The following is a 23,940-nucleotide window of genomic DNA, read 5'->3' as shown; positions in this document are numbered from 1 at the left end:
CTATTCTGCTCACCACAGCTGTTAAGAGTGGTTATCTGAGCGAGTGTCCTGTCAGCTCCAACCAGTCTGGCCATTCTCCTCTGACCCCTCTCATCAACAAGGCGTTTCCATCAACAGACGTGCTGCTCGATGGAAGTTTTTCACACCACTCCGAGTAAACTCTGGAGACTGTGTGAGAGGTTTAGAAATACAGTTTTTTTTACTGTTACTGATTTTTTATGTTAACATTAACTGAAGCTCCTGGCCTGTATCTGCATGATTGCACTGCACTGCTGCCACATGTTTGGCTGATAGAATAGTATGAATATGCAAGTGCACAGGTTTTCCTAATAAAGCGCTCGGTGATTTCACATTGATACATTAGCCCTACTGGTAAATTCATGCAGTGAGTGACTAAAATGTAATTCCACTAGTCGTCTATAGGTTGCGCCATATTTTATGCAAAAGGCTGTTTGTTTAGTGACCCCTTATGGCTTCCCGTCGACTACGTATCACCCCGGAAGATAAAGCTTCCTCCTGACACGTAGCAGCCGCAACCAAGTTGGCAGAGCTGTGGGTTGATTTGTCAAACATCACAGGTAAGTGTTAGCGTTTACGGTGCCTTTATAGCTCAGGAATGATTTTTTTTTTTTTTTATGAAAAAGTTAAATGTAATATTAAAGCCGCAGCTGACATTATGGCCCAAATTTGCATGCCAGGTTTCCACAACTGTAATATAGCTAGCTTTAGCTAACCCACTAGCCGCATAGTTAACGGTACTTTAGCCATACAAAATTAGCAGTTTTGGGTATATTTTGAAACCATAAGTTATCCTTCTATGTAGGTACGATTGTCGAGTCATTGCATGGTAAATGTGGTCTGCAATAATAGGCGATTAACGTACAATTTTGTCTCGGTGTTGTGTTGAATACGTTAGCCGCTTTAGCTCGGAGTTGTGTTAAAATCACAAGCAGGCAACGTTATCCCAGTGACAGTGGCTGGGCTGTGGTTTGTAGTTAGTAAGAACGCTCTCCCCGGCTTTAACTGTATAAATATAGATGGTTTATAAGAGACAGCAACTCCTATCATGTTATCGTGTAGCCTTAGTTAATGTTAGTTCAGATAATAGTTTCGGCCACCGCCCGAATGTTTTCATGGCCTTTTTTTTGTAATTTATTACGTGATTTCATTCGATAGAAATGTTAGTTGGAAGATGTTAGGCTCCTTGTTGTGGTTTCAGGCTTGTCAGACTGCTTCATCATCAGTGAAAACCACACAAAAAAACCCACTTCAGTGATGATGATTTCTGACGACAGCGAGCCTTTCGTTTTCATTAACTTAAAAAGAAAAATCAGAAAACTATTAAATAATAATTATGGCATGTGCATAAGTCTGGGCGCCCCACCAAGTCAGTATTTAGTTAACATGTATTTAGTTAACAACTTGATAAACAGCAAATCTAGGCCACATAATCACGTACTTACCTGATCAGATGTATTCCTGTTTCTGTCCCTATGGTTCTGCCAGAGTGAGACATGTCGGGGTTTGACAACTTCAATACAGACTTTTACCAGTCAAGCTACAGTGTAGATGACCAAAGCCAGGCTGGCTATGGCTACAGCAACGCTGAAAATCCCTACAACAAGTAAGAGAAGAAAGCCCTCCTTACCTGTTTCTTCCTCAGCTGTTAACACCTCCAAGAGCAGTATTTATGTGCTGTTTCAGCAACTGAAAATAACATAACCTTTTCTTACATGTGTTAACGCTTGATTTAACATCTATTAAGTGTTAAAATGAGTTTTAAAATGGCACCTGAATTGGTATTTAGGATCAGGATGGGAGATTGTTTTGTGTTAACAAGAATCGGAAAAGTCAAAATGAAGTTGAATATGTCAAATGGATGTTAAATGAACAAACCTTCTTTTCTAATGTTAAGACACTGAAAATCATCTTTGACAAGCAGCTTGAAATTATAAGGTAGAGATGGGCAGTCTTTCAGTCAAAGAGTCCTGTTGAGCATTATTTTTATTATTATTATTATTATTTGTTTTCCAGGCCATACGGTCAGTATGACTACTCCCAGCCCATGGGCTACTCTTCCCCAGGGATGATGCAGCCTCAGCAGCCATACACAGGACAAATCTTCCAGCCCACACAGACCTACACCCCATCGCCGTCACAATCTATGTATAGTAGCAGCTTTGATGACGAGCCACCGCTGTTAGAAGGTAAGTGAGCTTGGAGGCTGTAATCTCTACATAGTTGTTGTAGTACCTCTGACTTTGCTCATGATATTTCTCCTTGTGGATTGTTATTGTTAACTGTGCCAAAGATATTTGCTTGTCATCATTCTGTTTAAAGCTTTTCGAGAGTGAGGTTTTTGGAATAACTTCAGGTTACTTTTATAACAGCACCTTTTGAACTCCTAAAATATTAAAATAGTGGTCCTGTTGGAATCAGTGCAATAGCACCTCTAGGACACTGGATCTGGTCTAAAGGCACACAATTAAAGTTTTTCCACTGGTTGCCGTTAGTAACAGATTTTTAAACTGCAAGAAAGTTTTGAGAGAATAGATGTAATTACACACATGAGAAAGCTTTTCACTGGCATACATGCTGTGCAGTTGCACACAAAACAGCAGCATGCTGATTTAAAACTGAATTGTGCAAGAGATGATGGCAGCAATCTAATAACTAAAATGTAATAGCAGTTTTTCACTGTTGTGATTGTGTGTTTGCACTGTTGCAGGTTCAGTAAAGTGTTAACGGCTGGGAAATAAGAACCATTTTACTGTTTTCAAATTAACTCTGTCGCTATACTGTTATCAGCTCATACAGATGTATTTTCAATTTAGTCTTTTCTTCTGCAATTAGTTCAATTTAAAATAATGTTGATAAAACTAATAATATTTTATTTACAGAGTATTTTTCAAGATACTCAGACACTTTATACAGCAACTTAATAAAATATCCTAGAGAACAAGAGCGGTTTATATAGTCCCAAGTACCATAATGTGCTGTTTCCAAGTTCATATATATCTGATGTTGGGAGCCTGCATATCATTAGAACTCTGACTGCTGTGTTAATGAAAAAAGCTGTTTGGTGTGACTGCACCAGAGACATGTGCTTTCTCCTGACAGAAGTACTGTGCTGTTGAAGGAAGTTAGCTTTACGGAAAGGCTCTAATTCTGAAAGTATTAAACACCTGCGGTCTATAAACTAACACTGAGTCTACTACATTGTGCTCTTTGGCCTTTCCAGGGTTCCATGTACAGCACTTACACCTCCTGCTTCTCCCACTTTGAGAAACTGAAAGCAGATGTTTTTTTCTGTTAAACTAGATTCTGTATCAGTTGCATACGACTGAGACCAGGCTGACCTAGAAGTCAATCTCCATTGCTCTTGCTGTGCCTTGTCAGTTCCCATGCGTATGTGTACATGTGTGGCACCACGCAGTAATGTCTCAGTGACAGATTGACAGCTGAGCTGCAGTAAATGCTCTGAGGCCATGAAAATGTTGATTGCTCAAAGCTAATTCACACTCTTTAGACTAAAATGAGTGTGACCTGTAAAGATGAAGACATGTCAAGGCTGTTCTGACAACACAAGCTCTGTCTGAAGAGTATTTGTGAAGAGGTTTCTGGTACCAAATACTGTACACAACTGTATTACTATCAAGCTGTTTCAGTACAACTCTTTCTGGATTTATTTTACGTGATTTTTTTCCTGCTGACTATGTTTGATCATATTTCTAGGATCCAACATACCTAATGTGTTTCTTTTCCTCTTTTCTTTGCCTTCCCTTAGAATTAGGAATCAACTTTGACCACATCTGGCAGAAGACTCTCACAGTGCTTCATCCAATGAAAGCAGCAGACGGCAGCATCATGAATGAGACAGACCTGGCCGGCCCCATGGTCTTCTGTTTGGCCTTCGGAGCAACACTCCTCCTGGTAAACCATTCAAGTTAACTGAGGAATAATATATCTTGAATACTTGATTTGATCCTGCTAGAGCTTTTGGTACAAACACACATAACCTATTGAGTGTGTGGATGTGTTTTTTCCCCCCTTTCCGTTCACAGTCAGGTAAAATTCAGTTTGGCTATGTATACGGTATCAGTGCAATTGGCTGCCTTGGCATGTACTGTCTACTCAACCTAATGAGTATGACTGGCGTCTCCTTTGGCTGTGTGGCCAGTGTGCTGGGATACTGCCTCCTTCCCATGATCCTCCTCTCCAGCTTTGGAGTCCTCTTCTCTTTACAGTGAGTACACAGGAAAACAGTAAAATTTCTAGATGTTGATATGACCTGTTAATCAAGCAAAGGCTTTTCTTTGTATCTAGACCCCACTACTAGACACTGTCTAGTAGTATAAACTTCCCAGAGAGGGTTTTATTGTATTAGTATTGTGCAACCTCTCTATGATCAGCTAAACTGTGATATTTCCCATCTTGACTACTGTCTAACTTTTGTTGGATGTTTGTTGTGCATGTAGTAAAATTGCGTAAATTCTGGTTTCAGGTATTTGCTAAAATCATCAAAGATAACTCTCTGCTCCCTTTTTGTCCTCTCCAGGGGAATGATGGGAATTATACTAACAGCAGCTATCATTGGCTGGTGCAGCTTCTCAGCCTCAAAGATCTTCATCTCGGCATTGGCCATGGATGGGCAGCAGTTGTTGGTTGCTTACCCCTGCGCTCTCCTATATGGGGTCTTTGCACTCATTTCTGTCTTCTAAAAAAATCATTGAGTAACAGTTTAAAATATCTGCTCTCCAGATTCTGTAATAGCAGCCTAATTAGTGTCAGTGTAATTAGTGTAATTATTGGCTAATTATACTGTTATTACAGAAAAATAGGAGCCGCTGTCTAAAATGGCACCAAGGTTTTTTTTTCTTTTATGAGCCTCCACCTATCACCTACATTCCGACTTGACCATCTGCAGGCTGGAGTGTATCGTCTCACTCATCTCTTCTCTCCACCTTGCTCCCTTCATGCATCTTAAAGGAGAGGGCTGTCAAATAAACCTGGTGAAAAATAACTCTCCTGTGGACCACGATGGGCCTTAATCGGCCTAGTACAGTCCAATGATTTTAAGGACAAGAAGGGGAAGGAAGTGAGCAAGTACTTCACACAATGGAAACCCAAGGAGACATTTAATTTAGACACAGATGGGAAAACGTTCTCATTTTCTGAGATGGACTGAAAGGCTCATTTAGAGGCAGTGGAAATGCCACGTATCACTATCTTTGCAAAAGCTGTTGTGAGCCATTTCTGGCAACCATCCCATCCACCCATTCTACAACTGCAAGACTAAGGGAAACATCCACTTTCATTCTGCACAAGACCACAGCAGCTCATTGCGCTTCTCCACTCAGAGAGAGTGGTGGGTGGGGGGGAAGGGGCATCTCCTCCTCAATATCTTCTTTTCTCCAGGACTGAGGGGCTATGAATCCCATCATCTGCTCATCACAGCAGCGATCCGATCTTTGATGCTATGTCTTCTCATGTATTTTATTTTACCCTTTGAGATTCATTCGCATTTTCATGCCTTTCAAGGAGACAAAAATACAGATTGCACATAAACGTTTGAATTTTCAAAACCAAACCAATTTGATTAGATACTGAGAGTAGTTTGAGAAATACTGTATGTGTCTAGGTACAGACATCTAAGGTGTTGGTATAGTTTGTATCCCCTTACATTTCTTAAATCTTTATTTTAGAGTCGACTCACTTTGTATGCTTTGATGTGTCATCTGTTGTTCATGTCTTCTCATGCACATTAAAGTTGTCTTTGAAGGTTATCTGCCTTTTGATGTTAAAAGGTGCATCGTATGGTCAAGCAGATAATTGTAAGAAGTGGCATAACCTCTGTTGTAGTGTTTGGTGCAGAGCAGAAGAAAGGCCGGTGTGCACTGGAAGAAGCAGGTGTATGATACATAATGACAGGGGAACCTGGGGAGATTCTGTCACCGCTGGTTGGTTGATAAAAGGAAATAATCTGCCCGCTTTTATCCAAATCATTGTCATCTTTATTGCTTTTTAGATCTTTATTACTGGAAGACCTTCAAGTTTTAAAACAAGGTATGTAATTGCATGCAAAGTGTGTACAGATGCTGGACAGATGCTCAAGCTTGGTCAGGTGAAGGCAGCATTAACCATACCTCACCTCTCCCTGCTAAACAATTGTTTTCATCAACCAGGGAACAGTGGCATGCAAAATGTTTTCAAGTAAAAACATCACCTTCTGTGCACGCTGACACATAAAGGAGCTAAACATTCCCAGGTTATCATAAAAATACGTTAACTTGATAAAACATTACAGGATTCTTCTCTAACAGTGAAATTATGATACACACCATTATATGAAATCTGAGAAACTACAGACCACCAGCATCAGTTGAGTTTGGTAGAATAAAAACCACAACTCTGACTGTTATTGAACTGGTCAGCCTATGGTAAAAAATTAAGTGAATGACTTTGTTATTCATAAGCTTTAAAATACAAGAACTCACATGATCTTAACAGAGGGTTGACAAGAAGAAATGTTGAGTTTTTTTAGGGTTATGGGAAAAAAAACACAATCCTCAGTTTTTTCTTCTTCCCTCTGGATTTTCTTTGCACTAACATACACAAAACACATACACAGGGGAGCTCCTTAAATGGATGATAACCCACTTAGGAGGATGAATAATTCAAAAAATTAAGATGGAGTGCTTTTTCTGTTCCAGGAAACTCAACATCAAGGCGATACTTTGCATTTCAAGCAAACCTAGCAGGAGCAGTCGCTCGCATAGGCTACTCTCCCATATAGCCATGTGTTTATATATGCATCTTCTGTATGTACAATGTTTTGAATATCAATTTAAAAAGAAGGTAAGATCAACCTATATTTTAGTGTCACATTCTCTGCCCAATGTCGCTCTTTCACAGGGATGAATTTGGTTTCTCTATAAAAAATAAAACCTTGCTTGTATATGTCAGAAATAATGTCTTTTTCAACTCATTTTTTGTAGCACACGCACTGTGGGGAGTTCCTCAGGTGCGTCTTCTCAGCTCCGGGAATCTCTGAAACAACTGATATACAAGTAAGCAGGATATTAACATTCATGCCATTCACCCTTTGTGTATGTACAGTATCTGGTTCCAGTCAGTTTGCAGGGCTTGTCAGGTTTCAATATCTTGCATCTGTATTCACTTAGGGGCATCTCACATTTTCCCTCTTGAGCCTAGAGAAAGAATTCATTCCAGAATTCCATGCTTTTCCTCTCCACGCGTCCCTAATCATCTGACTGTATGAACCCTGGGGTTCCTGACATTTTTCAGTCAGCGCTGATGTGAGAAAAACTCTTCAGTATTTAAAATGCATTTACTCTGTGCATTGCTGTGGTAATGTGTGATGAAGGAAGATCTGATGAAGGAAGTACCTGATTTCCTGTGTGTAAAATAATAGTTTCTCTTAATTGCTCTGAAATTGTCAAGTTGATTTAAAAATCGTGTTGAGCTCAAAGTTTTTCCCGTTGTTTCTTTTTTTCCGGAGACTGCTCATACATATGCTTTGTAAACCTTATTTTCATAATCAATAGAGATATTTTGTCACTTGCTTTCACACATATTGCTCTATGTTAGTATTTCATCATTTCATGGGACCAAACTGGTTTCAGAATTTGCTGAATATGCTGTTGTGAGCATCTGCAGAACTTCTTATCCCTGCTGTTTTCACAATATTACCACAGAAACTTGGGTTATTTGTGTTTTACTTAGCTGTATTTAATGGATTTGACAGTGCATATCCTTCCATTTATAACAGATGATGAGTCAGTGACTCTGCAATTGTGGTCGCAACGCAGATTAAAAATAGCAGAGGTGGATTCAATAATAGAAGCTTGGAGCAGGCAAAATGAGACTAGTTGATTGTTTGGGATTTTTGTTTCTTTTCCCGTGTGGAATATTTACTGTGCTGAAAGTTTAGAAATTTTGATGGGAGCCAGATGGCTGCTGAAACGACAGAGAAACAGCACCAATACAAGAGCAGACCTCTGTCTTCCTGTTTTTCATCACCTCCTGAAACATTTACACCCAAGTGCCTCCAGATGACAGTGTTGAGTTACATATCGTCTGTCCTAGCGGCTGGCTAAATGTGTTCATTGGCTGTGTTCATTGGCTACAACCTGACATTTCCCCTGGAGCAATGACTACAACCCCCCCCCCCCCCCCCCCCCCCCCCCCTTTTTTTTTCTTTTCAGGGGATTTATAGCTCACTCTGGAAGGGATCAACATGTGTGTGTCGCTTGAGCCTCACCCACCCAGCTCAGTACTCAGACTGTTTTATTAGTTGTTTGTTTACACATTTGTTTGCTTAGCTCTTTGTTTGGTTGTTAGTTTACAGGCTCACCGCTTGTCTTACATAACATAGAGTAACATACCATTTGGTGGACACATTTATTTTAGTGCCTCAGGGGTCCTGAATACAAATAATGCACTTTTAACATGGGTGGGCCCTGACAAATCCTGTCAGTGTCTAATTTTGGCCCTGTAAACACCTACTGCACACAACAAGGCCATTCCTGTTACTAAACGGACCCTTCTACTACTGTTCCACTCGTCACTACTCCTACTGATAGTATTAAGAATGCAACTAATCATAACAGTCATCATCAACGTCCTTGTCATCATCCACAAGCTGGTTTAGAAATAGCAAGTTGACTGCGCTGCTCGTGAATAAGGGCCACCGCACCATTATGTTATCTAATGGAGGATAATCTCACCTCCATCTGGCCAGCCTGAGCCACAGTCTGCTCAGCCCAGTGAGCTGGCCCAGCTGACTGATGAGTAGCAGCTAATGATGAAATCGTCTCCTGCTCAGCTAGAAAGAAATACATGGAGGGAGGCAAGCTGTAAGAGTGGAGGCAGAGAGAGGAACAGACACTTAAAATTATTTTTTAGTAATAAAATGTGATGTGCACGATAAGTGAGTCAGAAAATATATTCCTTGGTGAATCATGAATCTGGCATGAGCGTTAATAACAATAAACAATATTGCCCAGTGGTGTTTGTGTAACTAGTTTCTTAGACTTTTACAAATGGAGGCTGTATAATTCCTTTGTAATTAATATTTACATATGTCTTTTTAATTTGAGCTCAAAGTTAAGAGCATATCATGGAGGATTACAAAAGGGATCATCAGTCTCTTGTTCAAGTAAAGACAACAATAGCCTTTTATATTTACGATGACATTAAATTATTTTGTAGTACGGCAATAGTATTGCATTCTACTTTTTTTTCTTTTGCTGTGCCACCCTATTTCTCCAGCATACAGCTTAAAGCAAAATTATATTAAATATATAGTTATAGGCAAGTCACGGCTTGTTTTATGTCCACTATGAGACTTAGAATATGTAATTTAAAGTGAATTCAATTCTGTTTTATTTCTGTAGCATCAGATCGTAGCCTACATTTTCTCAAGACACCTTAAAGAATAAGGTCAAGACCTAACAATATTATAGTGAGAAACCCAACAGTTCCCACCACGAACAAGAATTTGGCTACAGTGGAGAGGGGGGAAAAAAAACTTCCTTTTAACAAGAAGAAAACTCAGACAGAAGAGGACACAGGGTGGGCGGACGTCTGCCTGGACTGGTTGGGTTGAGAGAAGAGAAATGGAGGAGAGAAGAGGGGGGAGAGGTGGAGAGAGAAGAGAGAGAGAGAGAGAGAAAGGAACAGCTGTATATACTGTTGTATTCAAGCACCGTCAGACTGCTTGTTATAATGTTAAGAATAAGAGAAAAAGAATAAGAATAATGACTGTTGACAGATCTGGATTCTGCAGATTCTGCACTGGAGTCAGATATACAGAATGAGGACAGAGAGAGAGAAGACAGAGAGGAAAAGCACAAACTACGGGAGAGAGGAGACAAAAAGTTAATGACATGCTGTGGTGTGATATAAATTCATGCAGGAGAGAGAGAGAAGAAAAAGAGCTAAGAAGTGCTCAGTGCATCATGGGAGTTCCCCCAGCAGCCTCTGCCAATAGCAGCATAACTAAGGGATGGTTTGGGGCTTACCTGAGCCAACCCTAACTGTACGCTTTATCAAAGAGGAAGTATTAACCTTAATCTTTACTGTAGGGAGGGTGTCTGCCTCCTAAGCCCAAACTAAGAAAACCTGTATTTTGAGAGCAAATTGTTCTATTGGAATAACAGAGTACTATCAGGTCTTTAAGATGTGATGGAGCTTGGTCTTTAAAGGCTTTGTACGTAAGGAGAGGGATTTCGAATTCTATTCCGGATTTTACAGGGAGCCAATGCAAAGAAACTAACACAGGAGAAATATGGTCTCTTTCACTACTCACACTGCAGCAGTTTGGCTTTTCACAGAGATTTTGTGGCATTATGATATTAAGGAATTACAACAGATGAATTGTAACAATGCATGGTCTAGTTTTTCAACATTCTTTTGAAACAGGATGTTTCTCATTTCCACAATATTGCTAAGGTGGAAGAAAGCTGTCCCAGAGACTTGTTTTGTATGTGAGGCGAAAAACCTGGTCCTGGTAAAAAAAAAAAATGACCCCAGAGTTCTTTACAGTGGAACTGGAGGCTAAAATAATACCATCCAAAGTAACGTTATAATTAGATTTTTAATAGAGATTTTTTATTTTTTATGTCTTGTCTAAAGTTTGACTACCTGATTAGTTTCATCTGGCTTCCTAGATAAATACAGCTGGTTATCTAAAAGACAGGTTAATGGTTTAGAAGACAAAACTACTGAAGTTAGCTCAGAGAGGTGTAAATAGTTTTGCTGTATGATTTCTGAACATTAATTCACTAACTCATTAAAGTCCAGGCTGTAGAATATTTGTGTCTGTGGTAACTCCCAGAGGTAGTATCAAAAACACAATGTCAAAGTGGTCAAGCAAAAAATTCAATGGGCATTTTCATTAGGCTTGTCTGATTTTTAGACACCGGAGGGTTTTAACATTTAAAAAAAAAATCTCAACAGGACGAAAGCATAAAATCACTTCAAATAAAATTATATGGTCCACTTCATGGTGTGACATTGTCTACTCGATCCCTTTAATTATTTTGTAAAAGGTGAGCAGGTGCTTCTCTTTTTAAATGGTGGACGGCCGCAGATGTTGCTGGATTGGGTGACAGATGTGCTTGAGTGGAGATGTGCTCCAAAAAATCCGAACAGCAATGAGGCTGATTAGGATGTTATCTTCAATGAGGTAGCAGACGAGCGACAGGTGGAAATGTAACGATTGGTATTCAGCAACGCAGCGCTGCCTTTTAATGCATCTGCAAAGCCAACAGCACATGAATATTCACTGAGCAACTGTTAGCACAGCACTGAGTGTGATTTGCTCCTGCACTTCATTAGTCTAATTGTCCCCTCTCATGGCACTGGCACTCTTCTAACAGTTGATTCAGAACTCAATGAACTAACGCAAACACTGCAAGGGATGATAAGCAGAGTCCAGCTGAGGGGAAATGAGTGGTGTGTGTGTGTGTGTATGAATGCATGCTCATGTGTATTCATGAGTGGGTGTGAATTTAATGTGTGTGCATGCACTGCTGTACAAGCGTTAAATTTTAAATGTACCTCTATGTACATACAGTGTATTTGTGTGTTTCTGGTGTGAATGCATTCAGGAAACAATCATTCTCAGCTCAACAGATCATTTAAAAGATGTTGACCTCATTGCACTGTGCAAAAAGAAACACTTAGCATGTTAAAAGACACAAATACACACAGAGACACAAAAACACACATACAACATCAACATCCAACTCATCACACGTCAGAGCAAAGTCAGACCAACGTCAGACCACAAATTGGATGTTGTGTGCAGGCCCCTTTCACGGCAGACAGTGTGGCATGTCATAGCAGGAAAAACAGAGGCGTAAATATTAATGTTATCAATGGCTGCGTTCAATTTAGGTGTTCCAAGACATGAAGAGAAAAAAACCCAACTATATCTACACCAGTAGTTGTTTAAAATACATTGGTTTCCTTATTCTTTTCAGTACAGTGTTAAACTCATTTACTTAAGATTCATTAGTAAGGACCTTGTAGAACTGATAAATGTGTGTAGCATTTTTTTTTTCAGGGAAAATGTTAAATGTTAACTTGAATTAAAATACTTTTTTGCAACTGTAGGCAAACAAATTGATGAAAAACATTACTGCACAGGTTTGAAGCCATGGATCAATAGTCAGTTCAGCTAGACAGATTTTCAGGCGCTCATTTCTCCATGCTGAGTGAGAAATATAAAATGTAAGAGAATTCACTCCTGGAACACCAATCCAATTTTTGAAAGAAAAAGTACTTTCTCTTTCAACTCCCTGTGCTGCTGGGAACCATCATCTCCAGTCTAGGTAGAAGAGATACTTCACTCCTTTGCTCGATTCCCTGACCAGCATCTCTGCTGCCTTCTCTTGATGCTTCACAAAATGTGTGTTTTTGATATGTGGTGTGTGGTTCTGTGGTTGTGTCTGTGAAAGTACTCTCCTCTCTAACAAAAATGGGTTTTCAGTGTGGCAAAGGAAAGAATTATGAAGGGATCATGAGATATAAAACCCAAACAGAGGAATAAAAAAAGATAATCTAGATCTCCTAATGCTGAATAAGCCAAGCAGGGACTGATGGATGACAAAGGAACATTGAAAACACAGTATTATGTAATCATTTGTATTACATAGCTGTATCACTAGGTAAAATTTTTGCTTTCACAGACATAATTCTGAGAAGTGAAGAAAAGAACTGAATGACAATAATCCCCCTCCCACCCCCCCCACCCCCTCCACCATCCCCCGCCATTAGAAACTTTTTGTCACCATTCTTTGTTTAACATCATGAATCTGCTTGAACGCTTTATAAAAGGATTTTACTGTTCACTGTGGGCTGTAAAGTTGTGTGCAGCTTGATATTAGAGCAGCTACAAAGACTGGAAACCCATCTGGTCTTGCTGGGGGCGTTCTTATTCAGTATGCATGACATAAGCATAATAATTCAGAACATCAGCTTACCACAGCAAGCAGCAACTAACGTCATACCATATTTGAGCTTTCATTAGTAGAAATGTGACTCATTTATTTTCCATCCTTGTGTTTCTCCCTGACTTTTACTCAGATATTTATGGTACCTAGACCAATGTGAGAGAGACAGATGCAAATATCAGTCAATGGAAGGAAATCAGGCAGACTGACACCAAAATGTCAAAGGTGTCATGTTAAAATGATGTCAGTTTGATGCACTGTGTACAATGCATGTGCAATTTTTAACCACAGAGATTAAGTATTTAAATTTTATTCCCTTTAAAGACATGTTGGAATTTGTAAAGAAATGAGTGTTGCCCATAAAAACACCCCTGGCTCTGTATTTTTAGTGGATAACAGACTTACATTAAAAAAGCTTAGCATTGCTTATCCATGTTTTGAGTTTATAAGCTCCAAAAGCTGCCGTTATTTATGAATCTCTTCTTTTCTTGCACCAGTGTAATAAAATTGAAATGTACTTAATCATTTTGACTATTTATTTATTAATGAAAGCTATTCGCTGTATTTATGAACAGGGTGGTGTGTCTTTGTAAATTATGTAACAGCCCAGTGTCATTACAGCTGAATGATCAAAATCTCAGATATACAGTATGCATAGAGAGAAGAATGAGCAAACTAAATAAATAAGAGTGTCCACACTGAACTGACTCACTGGTCTATAATCAGGGGATCTACTGGTTACTCTATGAAATGTTATACCTGTAATCTTCCAAGTAATCCTTCCTAGCTAAATATATTCTGACCATGCAAAATATCACAGCATACATGTCTTCATTGTCTTATTGATGGAAAGTTTTGTTTTTTGTTTTTGTTTTTTTACATTGAACTCATTGCACCATTGGTGTACAGTGGTATGACCCTGCTGCCAACAACTTATATAATAATGTATAATGCATGAGGTCTGCAGTGGCTTAGAAATGCTCTATAGCATATAGCAGACATGCTGCACATTGTAAACATGGCCTTCAGACAGTGTATACATCATTTACTGAGTAAGCATGCACATTTCATGTTGCTCGCCAGTAAATATGAGGTACAAAGCTTTTTTTTTATTCTCTGGGTAAATGACTCTTGCCCCAAACAGTTTTTTTCTGTTATTCATTTTCTCTGTCATTTTTTTCTTGCCATCATACAGCAGTCAGTTTAATTCTACACTGCTCAGTGGGGTAAGGATAATATAATGATTATTTCAAGAGTCATCAGCTCAGTAGTTAAAAGTAGCACATGTGATGGCAGCAGTAGTTTGAGCCACTCTCTCTTCCCTCCAGAAACCTGGAAGTAATTGGCATCATGTTGGAGAGCTGCAGAGAGATGTATGGACCTCATTGCAACTCAAAGGGAAGAGCTCAAGCAGAAAAAAAAAATCTTGACAGTGCCTTGTATAACCTTGTGGCTTTAATGATTTATAAAATGGCCAGGCACAACTGTAATGCTGGGTTTGACACACTGGACCAAGAATAGGACAAAGGCTGGAGAGAAAAAAGACAGAAAAACTGAGACAGAGAGAGGAAAAATCAAGACTAAAAAACAAATCAGAATATTTTTGCGATGTTATTAATGTAAAAGTATGCAGCGTAGAGCCAGCTGTTGCTCCATGGGCCATCTTTCATTGGATAAACATCCCATCACTGATGTATCTTGTCATATCAAGTCCAGTACGACTATTTCTACAGGGTTCCATTTAGTTGAGGTGGTACAACCTGATCTGCTGAAACCCCATTGTGTCACATAGCCTGACAGTACTCATTAACAGTATTTTTATAAAGCCTTATCTTGGTAGTCATTTCACCGTGGTCCTAAGTCCAAGTCTGCTAAGTCTTGTTGTTGTGTGTTATGCTTCTTGTATGTTATGCTAATAGGACCCATTTGTGCCTGTCATTAACATGTGTCTCATATCCAGATCATTGTAGATATGATAAAACTGAATAACCTGCAATGTAAGTGTACCTATACTGAAATCACTCACCCTCTTCAAATCCACATTTGGATCTAACAAACCACTGTTTCCTTTTTTTAATTCCAGGAAATATCATTGTGAAATGTAAATAGCTACAGTAACAACCTTTGCTCAGCCATTTGTAAGCCATTTGTTTCCAGTATGTCAAGGGGTGTTCAGATGTGTTCAGATTCAGATGTAGCACATACTGCACAATGAATGGAGAGTTTCCAGACTGTAGTGGAAACAGGTCACTGTGACGGGCAGCTGGCATTCACTTTGTTTAATTGTTTGAGTTTTCTAATACTAGAAATTTGTATGTATACATTTGTGAATATGAATTTAAGATGTGTAATGCACAGTATGTATACACCATGCAGAAACTGCACGCACAGATCTATTCTCCATTGTGAACGCATGTGCTTGAATAAAGATACGTGAACACTAAGTGGTAGCACAATAATACAAACTCTGCATTCCAATCAACCTGTGAGAGACTGTGCAAGGTCACTAATTAATGTGAAGAGACAGTGCTGAATAAATCCCTGATATTTAGTGAGTAATATAATGTACCAAAATAAAAACTAATTATACTCTGTGTGCTGCAGGTTATATGCTTGTCAGGGTCTTGGCATATAATGTGCTTAAAGTTTTTTTGTTTTTGTTTCTTTTTTTACTTAGTTTTATTTTGTGACGTACACTTCTAATGTTTTTATCATTTACTAATATCACCTTTTTTTTTCCACCTACAGATACGCCCAGGAACACCTAGTCCACTGAACTGATATAATAAAGGACTGACATATGGTCACAATCTAAAAATAATACTTGCACTTACAAATGTGATTGAGCACTCTTATACTTCTGTCGTGAAGGTCGACCTATCTAGCTTTCTTACAAATGGCACCTTGAAATTGGTTTCAACTCAGTGATATAACAGTATGAAACATGCACATTCTATTGTGGGGATTTCTTATGGAATGCATACAAAAACAGCGTTGTGTACAGCTTCAGAAAATATTTCCTACCAACACTTTGATTGCTTAGTAAAAGCAATATGACGGAGGAAACAAGTGTGAGATGAAATATAGAACAATTCAGTGTTCAGGTTGTTCTTGATATTTAACATAATGCATAAATGCAATTATGGCAATCATTTGACTGTTTCACTTCCTCATCCTTATCCCTGTCTCTCTCGTTGCTCTGTCCTCACAGCACTGTACAGGCAGTGCCTCTCTATCTTCAGCCACGCATGCATGATGCACAGCTTAATAGCAAATTAGATCATTGTGCTCTAATTGTTAGGGCACTAATCACTCAGAGCAGAGAACTGTCATGATTTTGAGTTTCAGTCTGCTCATTCATCATTTTGTGCATACATGTTCTAATTGTGCTGTCATTTCAGACCCTGCCACTCCCACCTCCCTCACTGCCTTTCCCGCCATTGGAATCACCTGACCTGTTCCTCCTCCACACTCACCTGCTCACCTGTTCCCCATTCCCTCATTGGTTCTCCAGCATCTATGTCGGTTTGTTTCCACTTGCTCTCTACCAGGTTGTGTTTGTACCATGTACCTTAGCTTTCCAGTGCTTTGTTCTTTGCCTACCTGTTTTGATCCTGGTCACGTTTTTGACCTTGCCTGTTTTTTAGATTTTGCCTCAGTCTGACTCTTTGTACTTTGTTTGCCCACCTGTCTGGATTTTTTTTTCTATCCTTGTTTTTAGTAAAGACTTTACATCTTATTCCTGAGTTGTGCTCTTGGGTACCTTGTCTTTGAACTATGACAAGAGCTGCACTCAAACATGACATACTCTGGCTTAGATACTGGTTGTAACATATATCCAACAGACACTTTGCCATAAAACAAGTAATTTACGACCTTAGGGCTCTGCCAAGTCTTTTGCTCTGCAATGCTGCACTGCTGCACTGCTGCTGTTAGTTCTGCTGTAACACCGCAGCAAAAACTTGCTGCTGCTGCTGCTGCTGCCACTGAAAACCTGTTGCATTTCATAAATGTTAGCTCAGAAAGTCTTTGCGGAGGAAATAGTTGTGCCCATGTTCTGCAATTCCATATCTGTTGGCCTCAAATATCTCTTGAATTGAATTTTCATGTTCTGCTATGAGCAATTTGGAGACAAAGGCTTTATTCTTTGCTCAGTTGCTAGCAACCGCTGCTTCACTCCACAGAGCTTCAATGAAAATTGGAGTATAGTGTTTGGTCTTTTATACATATAATGAGTCAATGTCTTGGCTCCGTGTGGTTGATGTTTGCGTTGGGGTGTTTGGCAATGGCTACAGGAAAAATAGTGCTATGTAAATAAAGCATATTATCATAATGCTGTATGTTGGCTTAATCTTGATGTAAACATAGCTGTTGTCTTTCACACAGGGCAGTCATACAATGTAATTATTGCATCTAATCTTGCTTTCATGATTAATTACAATGGCTTTTGTCACACATAGGTGTGACAAAAAAAGACATAGTCACATTCATACTCCATCAACGCTATTTAACAATTCATATGAAAGACTTGTCTGCTCTAAGACATGATCTAAATACGTGATATAAGTATGGGAAAGTTGACAGGTGTAGCAGATTCCTCGGTTCACAGGACACACAGAGTATTCCCTATCACTGTTGGAGGTGCTTTGCTGGAGAATGGCCACACAGCAGTTGTTGTTCAGACCACCCACAGTACATTATACATAATAGCTGGAGTTAGGCTATAGGCTTAGGATTTAATGTGTTTTTCAGGTATTGACTTGGCCATTGTCATTGTATGTTTGCAGGGAGCACCAAGGACAAAGCCCAGGCACCAAATATTAACTCTATACATATTGTATTCTATATTCACATAATGCTTTCAAGACCCTCACTCTGTTAATAGGTAGTATAAGTGCTGCAATATCTTTTCTGTCCACTAAACGCTCAGATTAGAAGCACTCATCCTTCTGCCTTGGGGCAAATTGTGCGGCGCATCCTTCATAAAAGCTGTGTCCAGCCTGGAGTAGGCATGGGTACATTCACTCTGGCTGCATCCTAATGGCAGATTAAAACACCATGGGTGTAATTGATGCTAATTGACACATCTAATTACTCCTTCTGGATAAACAAGCTTCGCATTAGTGCAATTAGCCAGGTAATGAAACCCTTGTTTTTGGATGACTTCTCAGTGCCATAAATGATAAAATGGAAGGGACGGATCAAGATAAAATACACTTCTTAGGTAACAGGGACATCTCTGAACAAAGGGCGCATGAGGGAAATGTGTTGACTCTGTAAGGGACTCTTATTTTTAATTAAATTGTTTTCTTGCATGTTGGGTTCTGTGCAACCACAGGAGCCTTGATTGTAAAGCAAGAGTGTTCAATCTGTCCATCTTCAGGAAAATTTCAAACGAAGAGACTTTGCCCAATTGATTTTGCTCAGTTGTCAATAGAGGGTCTCAGATTTATGAAAATACAATCTGTCCACACGGAAGTTTTACCTCTGACTCAAATATAGCAAAGTCTACAGTCATATCAGCAAGACCTTTATTTTGTTTGTTTTTACGGTGCAGTTATGGTGCTTGTGATGTGTGCTTGTGATGTGTGCTTGGGGCACTAGAATGCTATGACTGACTTTCCCTTTTTACATTTATCATACTGTGTGTTATTTGGGTACTTGTTATATTTACAGCATTCTTTGCTGTGTTTTTCTGAGACTGAATTCAGTGTTTTCTTGCTCCTTATTGTTCTTTCACTTTCTCAGATATTGATTTCAGTTGGACTTTGCTTGAATCTTCTATCTTAGAGAAGCCTTTAGTGTCTTCAACATTTTTTTTTTTTACGCTCACAGCTCATTTACTAATGTGTTAGGAAATGGTGACTCACCATAGATATAAATATAAATAATCACTATGAGACAACAATAGTCTTGGTTGACCAGAATATTTCAGCTATTTATTTTTTTCATCTCCACTTCATGTCCAAAACATAGAATTTTCAAAATAATCCCAATTCCTAATTTATTGAAATCAAGGCAGTATAATGACAGAACCCACTACAGCTTTAACCAACACAATCATCTTCATACACAACACCCTGATGAGATATTTTTCTGTTCTTTTGGAAATCATCTTTTGTGGTTATTCTTGTGGTTGTTGTGTCAAAATACTTGTAATTGTTCAGTGAGCCGGAGGCAAGCGATCTGGATATCACTGAATGTATTCATTAGCAATAAAAGCAGTCGTGTGACCTCGTCATGGGTCAATTCCTCTTTAAGCTGAAAAATGTAGCAGGGTGTATTTTTTTGGTCTAATAACACATTCCTAAAAAAAAAAAAGAAGATGATTTTCAGGAATAAAAAAAAACCATAGAGGATACATTAATGAATGGAGCATGAATAAACATGTGAAACACATTAGGTTTTACCCTTGGGGATGAAAGGGTGTGTGCGCACTGAACTTGAAGCAAATTTTAGAGGCAGCCTCTCTGCATATGAAGTCAGGGCAAAGAGACAAGTTTAAAATGTATCAGGCTGAATAAAAACTTTGCACTTACGCCCAGGCTTTATGACTCAAATTCATTAATGTGTGGAGACGAGAAAAAAAAGAGAGAGCCTAAAGAAAAAAATCACAGAAAAAGTTTTTCTGACATTATAATAAAGTTAAACTGTCAACACACAGACACATCAATGAGTACATTGCTAACTAGCTTACGGCTAACATCTGTGTTGTTGATAGTAGCTGTCTGAATAATAAGTTTGCACAACTAACAAAATCTCAACACAGAACAAGCAGCAAGAAAAAAGAAAACAAGACAAATATTTTGAGGACCGTGTGACAGACAAAGACCAGTTTGTAGAGTGTACAACAAAGACTGAAATAACAGTACGTGGTTATTCCATTAATTCCACAGCGTCAGATGAAAAAAATGTGTGAATGTATTGGAATCGGTGGAGCTGAGTATGAGAAGTATTTTGATCCATGATGGAAACTGTGGTGTAAAGCTTCGGCTGATGTGGGTTTGCCACTGCGTGACTCATCACATTGCACCACCCCCTCCATCCCCACAGCCCCCACCATTGCCGCCACCTACCCGCCCCTTCCAGCATCAGTCTCACTCTCTCTTTGATGACTAATATATGAGATCTGCGCATTTATAATGCAACAGATAGCATGAACAGAGAGGGGGGGGAAATCATGACATACATAGAAAAATAGATTTTTAACATGTTAGAAACACAATAAGTGGTGGCATTGTTGTCCCATTACATAATTATGTTGTGTAATTTTTTCATAACATTTTTGGTAAATTTTCCCCTGAGCCCCCAAAACTCCTTGACCTTGTATCATTACAAAAAGTGCTGTTTTATGAACTCATGAAGCTGCATATGAATCAGTAAAAGTTTTTTTTTCCCCACTCCAATAAAAATCTAATTACTGAAATGGAAGAAGAAAGAAACTGTACATGTTTATTCACAAAAGAAGGACTGACAGATTTCTGGACTTCTCAGGATTTTCTATTCCAACTTTTGAATGCAGTGCTGAGATGATGGCTGACTCATTGATACATTATTCACGGTTTATTTTTACCTTTTTGAAGCAGTATACTGCGTGTGAACTAACACCCAGCTCATTTCTTTCTATAGATCCTTCTGTTTCACTGAACTCTTTCACCTGCCTCTCATCTTCCAGGCATTAGACGTAGGCAGTGATGTACTGGAGAGTACAATATAAAGGTAAAAGAATGAGTCAGAGTAGATGGTCAGAATGTGGAGGTCAACCACCAATACATTCATTATCAGTTAACCTTTGTGTTATTTTTTTGTTGTAGAAAATGTATAGGCTTTTTTTTTTTAACTTAGGGCAACTTATTTCACATTTGTCTAATACCACTTAATATAAGTTAATATGTGTCATAGAAAATGACACACATGAACACAAAATCAACAGACTGTGAAGAGTCCACTCAAAATAATCCTCCAGATATGAGTCTTGAAAAACAATCTTCTCTCTCTTTCAGTTTTTGCTAACAGCGAGGTAGTTCTTTTGACACACACCTCTCCTCCCTCTTTCTGAATGTTTTTTTTTTTTGTGGTGGGGAGGGGGGTTGAAGCCGTAGGCTGCATTTGCCAGCCAGGGCTTTAAGATTCAGAGAGCGGAGACAATCGCCTCTGGCACATTGCAGTCAGCTCAGATCTTTTGGTTGGAAAAAGTTGTGATTTTTTGTGCCACTTTGTTGTGAAACCTGTGAAACCTCAGATTGGTGTTTTCTAAAACAATATCTACCGACTTTTCAAACAACTTCCTGTTGCTTACAACCGGTCTAACTGGAAAGATTTTAGCATGCAAGGATGACAGTTTAATGCTGTAGTTTCATTATTTGAATTTGTAAGCACTGCTAAAACACCATGGAGGTTAAAGCTTGGCCTGTCTGTGCATGAGTGTGTAGCACTTTGGATGTGTGAGCAAACGTGCTTGTGTGTGTGTGTATATACGTGTGTTCCTTTGTGTGAACACAACCCTGCACTAAGCCGTATCCTCAGTGCTTAGTGTATACCAGCCACTTAGCACATGATAGGTCGACCCCAAAAGGTCACAATACTGCATGTATCCATGGTGACAGCTTTGCCAGTAGAAAAATGAGCTGGGATCAGAGCTGCGAAATGTGTTTAGCCAAACAAAACACACAAACACATGCACTCTGCTGTCAGGAGCAAAGGATGTAGGAAACGAAGGAGAAGAAGGAGAAAAATTACTGAAGATGGAGAAGGAGATAGAGTAAGGGTGAGAGAAGAGTGGCTTAAACTGAACATTCTGCTGAGATCCTCTATTCACTCTTTATTTTTGGTCTCACTGAGCTGCAGAAGGCAGAGGGACCAGCAGGCGTGTTTGCTTCATTGACGCATGCTCTTTTTTGGGTTTTGGTAATTGAAAAGATGTGTTAGCTGTTCCCCAAAACGATCTTATTAAATGATTCAGTACATGATTTTTCTGTTTCTCTTTGTGATCTGAGCACCTGGGTGAGCTTAGCCATCAGTCTGGATAAATACTATAAATGGCTGTTGTGACAGAGAGAGAAAGGTAGACACTCATTTTTCTAGCTTGCTTTTGCAATGAACACACATTTTGTCACCATGGTTACAATGAACTGTTTGGCTTTTAAGGGCCCAATCCTTAATCCAAACATACATAAAAGCTAGTACAACTGCAGGAATAAAAAGACACGGATCTGCTTGTGAAAGGTTCATGTTTGGATTCATTTTCAGTCTATTTAAAACTGTGCAGATGATACAAAGATATGTCTTCACATCCACTGAATTTTCTTTCTTTGCAGATAATTGTCAGCAGTTGAACCTTAGCTCACCAGTTATCAACACCCTAACACAAGACACTGTTCTCCTCACTGAATCCGGATAACAGGGTGTTGTATCAATATACAAGCTCACACAGAAAATGCTTTAACTTTTGCCAACAAAATCATCGTGTCAGGATAAAACATTGCAGATTACTGTAACTGAAGGCAGTAGTGTTTAGGTAGACAGACATTTCTCAGCAAGAGTTGCTGTGCACTTGATTTATCAGTCAGCAGAAGTCACAGTCATAAGAATGTTTTTATCTAATTATTTTCAGCTGCATACATGCTCTCCTCCCCATCATGCCAAAAAATATGTAAAATGGTAAATCTGAACTGTATGCTTTCTAACAAATTCATCCCTACCTCGTCGTGAGGTTGGTGTTTTGGAAGGATCTTCTTTTTTTAGATGCAGAGGCTGTGAAACCTCTGTAATCCATTTACAATCAAACTGAGGATTTGTTACCAGATCCTGTTTCACTCTTTTTCTCTCTTGCATAAAAGAACAAAAGAGTGGGATCACTGTCTTTCTCTGAGTCTCTCTCTCTCTCTCTCTCTCTCTCTCTCTCTCTCTCTCTCTCTCTCTCTCTCTCTCTCTCTCTCTCTCTCTCTCTCCCTCTGATTGCCAGGTGAGCGAGTGAGTCACCCTGTTAAATAGAACATCTGTGTGTCACATATCAGTTGTGAAAACAACAGCTGGCTAAACCCTAAAAACAAAATAAGCAAAGAACCTGACAGGGTTTGCACAAATCAGATGGGATCATCAAAATTATCAGCAGAGAGCCTTTCTTCCTGTCTTTATGTTCACGCACATTCTGTGACTCTTGGCCTATTAAACAACATCTCAGTTAAATGCACAGTATACTGGTAGTTTTGTGGACTCACTGTTCGCATGTAATGCAGTCTTCTTCTGAAAAACATTGACCTTTTAAGTAGGAGATAATGAGTCTTTTGATTTCATAGTATTAATGAGAATGTCATTCTGATATCATTTTTGTAAGTGAGAGCACATTCATTTGGTTCCATAACTGTTTATGATCTAATGATATAAAGGTTCATGAAGGTCCTTCTCTTAACATCAGTTTGGATTGTCAGATGGATCCGTCATCACTATGTTTTCTAATTTCCCAAAGTTGTTGTTTTTTTTTGGAAATATGTCATAATTCATGCTGTAACTAATTAATTAAGTTATTTACAATATCAGCACTATTTTTTTCTGTTCTGCCTCATTACCAACCATAGAAATAATATTACTGTACTCCATATTTCCTGTATAGGTAGTCAGTAATTTATGTTTCCCTTTTAAACACAAAGTTGTTAGTGTGTGCAATGCGAAGTGTGTGTGCAATGTGAAGCATTTAAGCAGAACAGAAACACATACACAGAAACACAGACACAAACAGACTCACACAGACACACAGACACAGACACACAATGGCACAATAACACACACAAACAGTAGCACAATGCACCACTCTCATGATTTCCCACAGGGGAATTGTCTACCCATGTTTACCCTGCTATGGGTACCTGTAAGTATTTTATTAATAAACCCTGTATATGCTAAATAATAAATAAATCATTCTAAATAAAGCATTATTAAAAACCTATCATTTCACAGT

At 38.9% G+C, this 23,940-nt stretch overlaps 1 protein-coding gene across 1 annotated transcript; it reads left to right on the top strand.

Moving 5' to 3' along the window:
- The first annotated feature begins 502 nt into the window (after positions 1–502).
- yipf5 (Yip1 domain family, member 5) lies at positions 503–5,786 on the top strand. Its single transcript, XM_041052222.1, has 6 exons — positions 503–578; positions 1,507–1,624; positions 2,035–2,207; positions 3,788–3,933; positions 4,065–4,246; positions 4,559–5,786. The coding sequence occupies exons 2-6, from the start codon at positions 1,515–1,517 to the stop codon at positions 4,719–4,721; spliced, it is 774 nt and encodes a 257-aa protein (XP_040908156.1). The 5' UTR covers positions 503–578; positions 1,507–1,514; the 3' UTR covers positions 4,722–5,786.
- Positions 5,787–23,940: the final 18,154 nt, after the last annotated feature.

Source organism: Toxotes jaculatrix, chromosome 12 (assembly GCF_017976425.1).
Source record: "Toxotes jaculatrix isolate fToxJac2 chromosome 12, fToxJac2.pri, whole genome shotgun sequence".
NCBI lineage: Eukaryota > Metazoa > Chordata > Actinopteri > Toxotidae > Toxotes > Toxotes jaculatrix.
Note: the sequence above shows the minus strand (reverse complement) of the source record. Positions and strands in the feature narration are given on the sequence as shown.